Source organism: Plectropomus leopardus, chromosome 22, assembly GCF_026936395.1.
Source record: "Plectropomus leopardus strain MGB_pleo_1.0 chromosome 22, ASM2693639v1, whole genome shotgun sequence".
In the NCBI taxonomy this organism is placed as follows: domain Eukaryota; kingdom Metazoa; phylum Chordata; class Actinopteri; order Perciformes; family Serranidae; genus Plectropomus; species Plectropomus leopardus.
In genome coordinates this window covers 24,528,343-24,540,980 of record NC_142197.1, presented here as the reverse complement: position 1 = coordinate 24,540,980, position 12,638 = coordinate 24,528,343, and the positions used below count along the sequence as shown (strand labels likewise).

The 12,638-nt window shown below is 41.2% G+C and overlaps 1 protein-coding gene across 1 annotated transcript; it reads right to left on the bottom strand.

The window, feature by feature from the left end:
• Window positions 1-12,047, bottom strand: tmem121b (transmembrane protein 121B). Its single transcript, XM_088072921.1, has one exon. The coding sequence runs from the start codon at window positions 11,724-11,726 to the stop codon at window positions 10,455-10,457; it is 1,272 nt and encodes a 423-aa protein (XP_087929047.1). The 5' UTR covers window positions 11,727-12,047; the 3' UTR covers window positions 1-10,454.
• Window positions 12,048-12,638: the final 591 nt, after the last annotated feature.

Below are 12,638 nucleotides of genomic sequence, written 5' to 3'. Positions count from 1 at the left end.
TTTCCTCAGATTTATTTCAGGTTTCAACCACATAATACTCTGTCTTACATCTACAGTACATAGATTGGATTATATCAGCACAGATTTACACCACACAACTTTACAGTACAGGTAGAATCCCATCTGTAAACAACAGCAATGTTCTTTCCCTGTAAACAAGTTTGAAGAAAAAGAAAGCCCATAGTATATAAGACAGAAGAGTGTTTAGATTGCACACATTGTGTTTTTCATTGCACTAAAGAGGAGAAACCATTCGAATCTGTGTATTGGCTCCTTTGACTATCCATCTCCATGAAAGCCTTTGGTAGTTTCAGTGTAGTTATGCAGTGTGCGTGTTCATGCACGTTAAAGGCCCACTATAGTTCAGTTTAAAGTGAATAAATGGTCCCGCTTGTGATTAGACTGTGTGGTAAGATTCATGTGCAAATTCAAATAAAGATTGTTAAAGAGCCTTTCCAACAGCGCAGGATACATTTGCAAAGGTTTAGCAGATTACTGGCACAAGGAAATAATACAAAATAGTATAAAATATAACATTTAAAATACTTTGGCAATATATGATAAGCGGTAAGCAAACAGAAGCCGTCTCAGCGCAACATGAGGAGCGAAGCCGAGAGAACCACTGAAGCACTGAACGTATAGTATGTGTGTAGCAGAAGCTCTTGGATCTGTAGTCCTCTACAGAGGTCAAATATCAGGGTCAACATCATAACAACAGCCTGCTGTCTGCGGCGTGAATCAACAACTTTCCAAAAATCTGACACATTTATTTATCCAACATTCTGTTGAGTTTTTTTTTTTTAATTAATTCTGGATTTTGTCAAAAAATAATCTCAAGATCCACTTACTCACTCTCAACATCTCACAGTCCACATCAGCAGTCTTTGTCATAGAGACACCTCTGTCATCATGAGACATGAGTATCGAACGCTAACTTTGACGTAAAATCAAGAAGTTGGTAAAAACCGTCCCAGACTTGATGAACATTATGAATGGGTCTCTATTTCCTGTTGGAATATTTTTGCAGTGTATGTAAATGACATCAGCCAACAGGAAGTAAACATGGATCCAGGCTGTTGCCTAGCAATGCAATTCCTGTAAAATGGTCTGTTTACTACAGAATAGAGCACCCCAGGAATGAGTCTTAAAACCCGGAAGTAAGTAAGCATTTTAGCAGTCCTGCTTCCCTCGTCTCAAAGTCAACAGGCTTTTTTAATGTGTTTTTGGTAAAATGCTTAAAATAAGGTCTGTGGTTAACACAAACTGAAGAGCTTTTCACATTTTGTTCTACGACATAAAATGCGTCAGTAAATAATTGACTCATGAACTTTTAAGCTTCTCTGTCTACAGAGCGTCAAAACACTGAACGTTTTACAGCCTTGTTTTGGTAGGAATTCTAAGTCATTTGACTGAAGTATAGTTTGATTATAGTTTTACATTAACTTTTTACTTCAGGAGATTGCATTTGGGCTTCAAAAAAATCATAAAAGTGTTCATCTGTGAAGAGCAGTAAGTGAATGACCCAAGAAAGATCAAGGACATTCACATCTGTCTCCAGAGACAGAGGTTGCCATCTCAACCATATACTGTACAACCACTTCTGTTCCTGAGTGTCTATGATGTAGATGGCTGTGAAATGTGGCTGAAGCATCCAGAAAAAGCAACATTAACCTTGAGATTATTTTTTTTTAATCTAATTATTATCCATTTTAATTGTTCTATTAGTATTAGTATTTTTTTCGAATAAACCATCTGTTGCATTGCCTCAGCTGAACTGACGTAACCTTTCCCCACAATGCTGAAATGAAAGCTGATCTGCAGGTGACATGGTAGCAACTTTCTGGAGTAGAGCCAGATGGATGTATGTTAGAACATGATTAGTAGTTTAAAATTATTGAAGGATGTGTGAGGTGGACATAAGAGACATATCATGACATCCTAACATGAATTGAATTAGGGCTGGGTATCATTTAAGAAATTATGACCAGTACCAATGTCAATATCCTTAAAGTGATACGAATACCACAAGAGCACAGCATCCAATAACCATTATGCAGGTGGAGTGTAGCCATACTTTCACACTTTTTGGTGGCATCTCTGCACGCTGAAGTGCAAACTCTGTCAATACACCACGCTTGACTTCACCACACCACAGACAGCATGGGTAGTGGCTGCTGCTGTAGGAGTGCAAGCTCCGTAGAGGGGACAGTTATAAGAGTTCGGCCAGCCTCACACAGGGTGACAGGGCCAAAGTTACCAGCTAACGGGTTATTAACAGGTTTAACCGCAGAGTCGAGGTGTTTCAGTGTTAGTGTGAGTTTGTTCGGACCATTTAATAGCTATGGGTTGATGTTAGCGTCTGCTGCAGTATTAGCTCATGCAGATATTGAACTAAATGTTTGCCTGAAAGCAGCTCCAGAGACGGCAGCAACAGAATGTTTCCTGATCCGGTGGGGTGTTGGGACAATTTGGAATCACTCCCCTGCCATAAAAAGGTATTGTATTGTTTGACAAAAGATGTTGCAATACTACTTGGTACTGGGATATTTTGGTCCTCAACACCTTACCCAGTCCTAATCATAATGGCCGATAGCTGCAGGTGTGAGATTTCTGGGGAAAGTGGACAGATGTATGAATGGTCAGTTCAACTGCACGAGATGCAACAAATGCATCTTTTTGCATCGATTTTGGATTGTTTGTTAGTAATTTGGTGCATCAGCACCCCTAAAGGTAAATGAATAAGTCCCTTGTTTTGGCAAAATGTACAATAATGGACCCAAATGTCTGAAAATTAAGTATCCCAACGACAGCTACATATAAAGTTCTGACAGTGTACTTTTAAAGTAGACTGTGTAGATTTTTTTAAGATATAAATGGAGCTCTTTGTTAGGTCTACCTTACACCCAGAACCATAACAACAGAACTCTCCTGACCTACATTACTGTAGTGATCACTCTGCTGGGGTTTAGTCAACCAACATTAATAAGGGCTTTGACTGACAAGTCACTTTTTTTTTTGCATGTTTGACCCTTTTTACCTACATATTGCATGTGCTTTGCATCAATTCTGAAGAGTTACTAAGTAACTGCATGTTTTCATTTTGCTTTCCTCCAGGCAGTCCCTGCTATCAGTTCATTTCAATACAACATGAAAAACACCTGCAGAGAGTTAAACCTGCTTTAGGTCCTCCCTCACCTTGAACGTCAAATCTTGGTCACAGTTACTAAATTCTTGTTTTGCAACTAACTGATTTTTCATTTTAGTCTGTATTACCATCCACAACTTTATGGCCAAAAAGGTTTGTAGACAGTTCCAGTTAATGTGTTGAAAGGGGTTGAGGTAAAGACTCTGTGCAGGCCAGTCAAGTTCTTCCATAACAGACTGGGAAAACCTTTTATTATTATTATTATTATTTAAAATTGAGCTGGCTTTATGACCATGGTTGTATAAAGAGAACTGGATACACCACTGTAGGGGGGTATCGATTCATTCCCATGAGAGTTACTCAGTAGTGCATGTTGACAAAGGTTGAACTACCTGTTTGTAAAATGATAAGGATCTTCCACATCATTGGGCCCACAGAGCAAGTGGACTACAGATTCATGGCAGTTGAGCAGCTAATTCCAGTTTGCGCTCATGACACTCCTCTAGACATTCCAAATGTTGCTGGACCGGATGAATCAAATCCCAATGATGAAACAAGTCAGTTCATTGGGGTTTTTAAGCTAAAAAAAAATGTATCCACTGATTTAGAGACGTATCTTTCGCCATGTTAGTCTATGGGGGAAAAAAGTATTTTTAGGCACCATGTCATCACATGATGATGTGATTCCACTGTTTAGCTCTCCAAGTGAGCAACTTTCATAGCAATAAGAAAACCACTTTCCCAATACTATTTACACATTATTTCTTCTTTGTCATTGTATATTGATGCAGTACGATTCCCCTTCATTGGAATTAAGCAACCTAGACCCAACCAGGAGGTTGAAGTACGTGTACAGTACACATTGGACATATGGCATTCAGTGCAGGCTTTTCAAATCAATGTGCACTTCGGGTAAGGGTTAGGATTCATAGATACAGCGGTAAAATTCAAATTTGACAAAAATTAGATGTGACGTTCACTGTGAAGGTTTAGCAGGTTTCAAGAGTATAAGTTCAATTTCAATGCTATATTGAAAGAATAAGACACCACTGGCTTCCTGGAGGGTAGACTAACATGTTAACCATTACAGTACACTCTAAAAATATCAGCAATAATGTAAAGTACTTGTGACTTGTAATAAAGGGGCAAAAACTATACAAAACTCTGTATGGTCCTTTTTGGGTGGGCTGTCTTCCTTATTGGATTTTTAACCCCTCAGCAGTCCCACACTCTCACAAGGCACAACCTCTGACATGCATACCCTGATCCCGCACAAGGAGGCAAACACAGGAGGCAAATTGCACAGATCCCCTTGCTGTGATCAAATTCATTCAGCTCCAAAATAATAGGCACTAAAATCAATTCACACCCCTCTGACTCATATTGCACAATGTCTGCACTATACATCTTCATATATTTATCTAATATACTTTGATCAGCCATGTTCATTACATACAACATTACTAAGCTTATAGAGGACAGTGATCATGCCATGACAGACTGTACCTACTGTTACTCAAACAAAGCTGTGGTGTTAGTTCAGTAAATGTACAGTACTTCTGTAAATAATGCACTGACCCATTGAGAGGGAGTTTGGGGTTCCATGTGTTGTGCCCAGCAGGATAAAGATTGTCTCCTAACTCATCAGTATGTAAACGTCTACATACACTCTGAAAAAAGTGGAGTTTAAACACAACCTGTTGGATACAGCACGTACTTAGCTTTTCATTTGTTTGTTTCCATGGATCATTTCCATGGAAAAGTCCAACTTTTTGATCTGATTACTTGTCTTAACCAGAGTCAGATGACACTGTCGATGTTGGTGTCATCTCTTTGCAAGATGACTGGAAGCTTGTTGGGCAAATGCAATGGAGCTCAAAGCTAGCAGCTCTGTTATGATGACAGAACAATTTGAGCAGCTGCTAGATGTCACTGCAATCAGTGGCGCTCCTAGACATAATTCATAAGAGCGTTTTTTGCAAGAAACTGCATGGGATTAGCATAAGGTGGGCATGCACCCATGGGTACCTATGGAACCCATTTTCATTCAGATATCTTGAGGTGAGAGGTCAAGAGCCCCTACTGAAAATGGTCATGTCAATTGTTCCCTCACAAAAATTTATCCTAACTTTGGAGCATTATTTAGCCCCTTTACTGACAAGCTAGTATGACATGGTTGCTAGCTCATAAATTAACATGTCACAGCCTCTTACATACAGCAAAATCAGCGTCCATTTTTTTTCAGGGATTGTCCACCTTGATACAATTGCTTGGGGGCGCCACTGGCTGCACCAAGCACTTATCAACAAGTCCTCCATCTTAATGCCTTTCAAAATAAGCCAAATGAGCATTGATGATCTTGTGCCCCTATCAGCACAGCAGTTTGCCAAGTGGCTTCAGCAATGCATAAGACCATTACAAAAATGTCATAATTCTATCTGGCCTGCCACCTCTGTGGTAAAGATTTGGATTGATTAAGTACCAGCTTTGCCTATCACCGCTGTCTAAGTCCTGTGCTTTGGATACCCCAAAAACATCTAGTGGTGCTATAGCAATGGCATGGCACTGAACTTCTGCCTTTCGTTTAAAGAGAGAATACCCAAGAGGTTGCATATCAGAAACACATAAATGTCGGGCAAGACGGTCAACCCCAGTTCAAATGCACCAAAACCAACAATATCCCATTTACAGTGTCTAAAAGCCTGTTCAGACCTGGCATTAACATGTGTTTTGGTGCCTCCAGCTGACACCTATGTTCAGATTTAAGTGCTGCCCCAAGCCAAATTATTACTTCCACATTTTTGCCTACTGCTCTGTAGCATGCTTAGTTGTCATGGCTGTTGAGTCAGCAAAGCTGAAGATATCACTGTCAGGAGAATTTAACATGTCTTCATCCATGGGGCAAAAGGATGTATGGTCATGCAACACCTCGCACAACTTAACACAAAATAGGTATGTTACAGAGCATTAGCACCCTACCATGAAACAACCACCAAGTCCTGCATTGATGACGTAGTCCTTGTCAATGGCCAGTGATGACGACTGCAAAAGATATGAGGTCAAATGCATCCCCGGCCACCTTAGCAAGAGGTTTGAGTGATCGTTTCACAATGCGTCTTGGCTGAAATTTACACCTATATTTAGCTTTGATCACTTGGGATCAGATCACCCGAGGCGCATGTTTATACCAGGTATAAACAGGCTCTAAATGTGTTGAACCAACAAGAGACAACAAGTTGATAATAAAGTTTTTGATTTGCTGGGCCAACTGTTTCTAAAAACATCCCTAAAATGACAGATTGTTTTTTAACACTATGAAATGGCCTCTAAATTTGAAGTGAGTATAATCACAATAAACAGACCACATCACTGATGACTGTATGCCATTGGTTTAGATTTGGGAGGATGTATCCGAATTGCTTTGTGGCACTTTGTTTTTTCGTCTGTAATCTTGGAGGTATGGGACATTCTCTTTCCTAACTGATTTTCTTGACAGAAATGGCACCATGGGGCGCCTGGTGGCTCAGTGGATAGAGCAGGCGCCCCATGTATAGGGGCTGTGTCCTCGCTGCAGTGGTTAGATTCTGGCCACGGCCCGTTGCTGCATGTCAGCCCCCCTCTCTCTCCCTCTTTCACACTTGTGCTGTCCTGTCTATTGAAGGAGAACACGCCCCCTAAAAATATCTTTAAAAAAAAGAGAAAAAAAAGAAATGGGACCATACATTTTAACATAAATATATGTAGTCCCAGACTTGACTCACTGGTTTGTTGAAAATGACTTTTTCAGAGTCTGCTGAGCTTTTTTGTACACTTGGTATGACCATTCAGCAAAGAAAAAATACAGTAGGCCCATGAATGAGAAATTGAGAGCTTCGGAGAACTGACAAATGTCAGAGTGAACAGTAGCTAGTGATCTTTAAGGACATCCAAGAAGTGAGAGAAGTAGTAAAACAGCGGCACAGCCAGTGACACCTACAGAAACTCCTGTCGGCTGCGGGGGTCTATTTGAAAAGGGCTGTAGAAAACCTGTTAGTCATGGCACTGTTGGATCTTTATGCATGGCGTTAACTTACACACACGTGTCTACTCTACCGTCAGTACCGGACACATTTAGAAGCAGCACAGACCCGCAGACAACACTGTCATCAACAGAAAATACTGGTGTACAGGGGCAAGTCCAACCAGAGGGTTCTTCAAATTGCACTTTACGTCCCAACATGACACAAAGTCCGGCTGCTGTCTCTCCATTCAGGTGCAGCGATAAACTCACAGACTCAACACACACAACTCAACATGGTCCAATGCACTACAGTTTGCTCTGTTTGTTAGTAGGCTATTGCAGGTGTTGGGTTTGACTGTAGCACCTGAAGAGTGGTCTGAAAGGGGTGCATTGTAAGGCTGGTACAGACGACGCGTTCCAGACGTGTCTGAAAATTGGAAAATCCATTCTCCTGTTGTGTAACATGCCATCGACCATTAGAAAAGAAACCTCAGAGAGATGAGTCGGCTCTGAGGTTTCAGTGTCTGAGACACTTTTACAGTTAAACTTCCAGCTTTCCTCGCAGTGTATTTCAGCTTCCAGCTTCTTTAGGTAATGCAGTTTAACTTTGAATTCTGCCAGTTTCACAGTGTAGCTTCCAGGTTTTTCAGTAGTGTAGTGAGTCTATTTCATATCTTTCAGGCAATATTTAATATTTCTCCATTACAAGCACTGCTTTTGGATTAATTCCAGTGGTCAGCATTCACACGCATTTTCTGCAGGAAATGCGTGTGAATGCATTTTCTAGTGTTTACCTCATGGTCCTGTAGCAGGTTACTGATACTCCCAGCATGTAAAACCGCTGATGATCTGTGCCCAGGCATAAAGTTGATGTGTGCAAGATAATGTTGTAGAAATACATATTTGCAAAGAGTTCCTGCACGCAATATTTTAAAAAACAGCTAACTGGCTATTTAAATAAGGGTGGTATTTTATACCAGACTCAAAGAAAAAAAAGAGAGATGTATTTTGAAGTTTTAGGCAAACACTCCTTTTTAAAAGTTGCTGGAAGGGATCTCTTTGCAACTAAAAGTAAATAGAAAAGTACAGTTGCACTAGCAGTTGTTAATTGGTGAAGGACTTGGCACTGCCAGTGAATCACAGATGGCGCTTTATGTAACCAGAGCAGCTGCCTTGGGGCCCATATGCCAATGGGCCCCCAGTAAGCAAGTTATAACAGTTTTTTAACAGTCTTTGTGTTCATGTCTTTATGTATCGTTATTATATGAGTAGCTCTTTAAATCACATGGTTTTGATGTATTGTTTAAAAATTGCACTTGACATAAAAGAAACATGTTGAATAAAGGGTAGGTTAACCAAAACGTATTAAAGTCGCTTATTTGTAGCGGAAATTAACTCTGCGTATATTTTATTGGACGTTGTCTTTTTTTTATTGTATCTCTGAGATTTTGTCTTCACCACTATGCAGTGAAAGTCAATGGAATTCGGCTTGCGTTCACAAAATTTCGAAAGTTCTAACTCTCTCCACAAATAATGTCCCTGTTACTGTGGATAATCCAAAGAACACAGAGACACTTTTTTGCAGGAACTGTTTCTTTGTTATAAAGCTGTTCCAATGAAAACAGCCTCAGGTGTGATTTGTGGAGTATTAAAAGTAACAGGGATGCTGTTGGTGGAAAGACAAACGTCATTTTCCAGTGATGTGAGTAGTACAAATAATTTCTATTCACAACCACTGAGCAAGGTTAGATTACGAACCTGCATCTCTACACCTCTACTTCTCAGCAATAGAGGTTACTGAGAAATATGTATTTCTGCAAATTGGGTGAAGTGACCCTTTTAAGGGTAACAACAATGACCCTATTTTCCCATGTTTTGTGTCTAAGTGACAAATTTAAACAGATCTTGTCTTTTAAACAAAACAAAAACAACAAAAAAACTGTAGTGTAATCCCTATGGGCAATTGAGCACCGTCCATTTACGTCCACTAAAAGTGTTTGTCTTTGCAACTGACAGGCTCGGATTGTGTCTGACAACATTATCAAAAAGACCCTACAGAAAAAGACCTTTTTGTTAAAAGGTAAGATCCCTTTTCTTTAATCAGAAACGGCCACAAAAATGTCATCACCAAATTCACCAGTCCGTTAAAATAAACTGTAATTTTATGAGTGTAAAATACATTTAATTTAGAGTCAACATGATTAAAATAAAACTGAAAAGAGTCGTCTCGGTTTGTCTTTTCACTGTTCAAACAATCACCAACTCTAGTTTGGTAAAATAAACCCTTAACTCTTAACGCTTAAGATGTGAAGATATGCTGGCTTTATACATCCTAAAATTACTGTTTATTAAAATGGAGTCTGGTGGGGTTAGAGATGACGATTTTTGGGCTGTTTCTCATTAAACAAAAAGAATCTTACTCTTAAGGAAAAGGTTTTCACTGAATGGATCTTTTCCACAATGTTTCCAGTATTCACATAATAACAATCTGAGCCTGTCAGAGGCAAAAATGAACAGTTATAGGGGATGTAAATGGACAGGGTTCAATTGCCCCTCTGGAAATACATTGCAACTGGTTTTTGCCTTGCCCTTACCAAACCAATTTCAGCAATTGCTTTCGCCATTAGTTACCTAATGGGAAAATGGGGTCCAGGGTAAAAATACTGAAGTGACCCTTTAAGTTTAGTCTAATAAACTGGAATATTTTAATGGAATCTGGTGGGGTTAGCGATGACAATTTTTGGGCTTTTTCTGGTTAAAAAAATTATCTTACTCTTACACCTCTTACTACTACAAAAAGGTCTGTCTCTGTAAAGATCCTGTCCATAATGTTTCCAGACACATATAATAAACTGAGCCTGTCAGTGGCAAAAACAAACACTTTTAGCAGAGGTAAATGAACAATGCTCACTTTCGCTATTGGGATTATATTGCAGCAGTTGCCTCCTCAATACTGATAAAATTTCAACAGTTCTTGTTGCCATTTGTCATTTAGAAATAAAACATGAGAAAATGGGGCCCAGGTTGAAAAATTCTATAGTCACCCTTTAAGTTTAGTCTAATAACATTTAGCCTATTTCACTTTGACATTTAGTTGTACAAAAAGAATTTACTTTTCCCTTAACTTTATGTTGATGTATAGTTGTCTAAATGCCTTACATGTGGGTCTGTTTATGTGGAAGCAGGAACTGTGTTTGTCATTTGGATTTTCCCAATTTCCAGCTGTGTCTGGAACGCAACACCACTTGTGCACTGTCCCGCCATCATCACCACAGACTGAGGGCTCGCGACCCTCGGTGATCCCGGGCTCTAGGACTGGGTGACGGCCAGTGTGTTGACATATCCGTGCGGACACATGTCGTTCTCGGACACGCAGTGTGAGAACTGTGCCGGGTTGCTGCCTCCGGCCAGCCTCCGCACCCCCCGCACCGCCACGCACTGCTCCACCAGCTCCAGCAGCTTACAAGACAGGAAGAAGATGTTTTTGAACATGAAAACCGACACCGGCATCTTGTACACGTACACCTGGAAACACCTGACCACGAGCAGCGGCGCGTTGACCACCAGGCCCGTGGAGAAGCGGGCCCACAGCCACCGGCAGCGCAGCTCGGACGCGGTCAGCTCGTAAAGCCAGATCACCGGCACCGCCAGGGCCACGAAGTACACCGAGATGACGGTGTACTTGAGGTACACGGTGGGAATCTCGCTCCGCAGCAGCATCTCCACGAGCGTGAAGCTGTCCAGCAGGTCCAGGCACGTGCTCATGAAGCAGCTCTGGGAGTGGTGGCGCGTGGCCCCGTTCAGATCCTCGATGATGGAGTTGATGAGGCAGAAGAGCAGCGGCGCCGACAGCAGCACGATGATCTTAAAGCCGGTCACTCCGCACGGGACCTTGAGCGCGATCAGATCCAGGATGGACGTCTCGAGGATGAGCACCACTTTGGGGGTACACGCGATGACATAGATGAGCCAGGCCAGGTAGGCGTAGGTGAACTCCCCGAGGTTGCAGCCGAAGATGGAGCTCTTCTGGTGGAAGCCGCAGGCCCGCTCGCGCTTGCTGCGCGCGTTCTTCATGAAGAAAATCCCCCAGCCGGAGATCACCACCAGGTCCGTGGCGATCCACGAGCACCAGTACAGGTCGGTGAAGATAATGAGGTAGAAGTCGAGGACGCCGCCCTGGAAGACGAGCAGCAGAAAGCAGAGCGCCTTGTACAGCAGGCTTCGCTTGGATTTGTGCGCCAGCAGCGGGGCGGTCTGCATGAACTCCCCCGATGTCATGATGCAGGCGGCGGCCGCGGCCGAGGAGACCAGGGGCTGGATGCTGCCGCTCTCCTCCGGGAGGATGCTGCCGCTGGTGGTCTGCGTGTCCCGCCTCCTGCTCAGGTGCCCGGCTTCCGGGGAAGAGGAGTCGGGGGAGGATGGGCTGTAGGCGGCTTCGGATCGGAGATAGTCTGCCTTCGGATTGTCGCTGCCAGTTTCTGAGATCATTGTATTTGTGCAGTCGCCTCCCTTTCTCCCCTCTTTCCTCCTGCCTGATGCTTTTAAAGGTGGAGAGACCGAGGCGCGCGCAAACACAGACATGGAGTCTGGTGGAACGGACTGCACATGCTTTTGGAAATTATTATGTTCACGTGTTTATTCATTTTCAAAGCATTATTTTTAGTCTAAAAGTAAAGCATTGCATGTCCCCGTTAGCAGCTCCACAAGGTCAAATTAAGGGACTGTTTGTTATTGGAGAGGGGGGTGCAAACAGGGGGAGGCATGTCAAATCATTTTTAAGCACTGTTTAGGGACTAATGTTTTTATTTGGGCATAGGGGAGAGGCATACAACTTTAAATTGCTGCATTCTGTATCTAGTGCAGTTTTTTTTTTTTTTACCTTTTTAAGAAAAAATGTCTTTCTTTCTTTGTTTTTCTTTATTTTCTTTCTTTGTTTAATTTTACTTTTTTTTTATTTTGGTCATTTCTTTTTCTTGATTTTTTTTTTTTGCAATTTTAAATAAAAAAAAAAATTAAGGAAAATATTTTGCTTTTTTTTTTCTTTGTTTTTTTTCCCAACATGCCTTCCAAACCAGATGAGGGCATGTTTTCTTCAAACATCTCTAAAATTACATCATTAATCTCAGCAAGAAACTGTAAAAACAGACATTATTATTGGATTCTGACATTTCTGATAGTCCTTGAACACATAATATGGAATATATATATATATATATATATATATATATATATATATATATATATATATTCTTTAAATAAAAAGTTACATCTTCCCATCAACAGCTCTAAGAGGCCACAATAAGGGACTATTCATTATTTATTAAATGGTGGTGCAAAACGGGGGCAGACACTGAAAATATATATTTTTTTTATCACTGTGGAGGGACTTATGTTTTTTATATTGGCATATGGCAGGGACACACAACTTTTAATGGCTGCATTTTGTGTTTGTTTAAAAATCAAAAATATTCCATTTATCACAGCCAGAACTGT

What these genes read in the sequence shown, in the direction of transcription:
- tmem121b (XM_088072921.1), bottom strand. Translation starts at nt 11,726, where the DNA reads ATGTCTGTGTTTGCGCGCGCCTCGGTCTCTCCACCTTTAAAAGCATCA.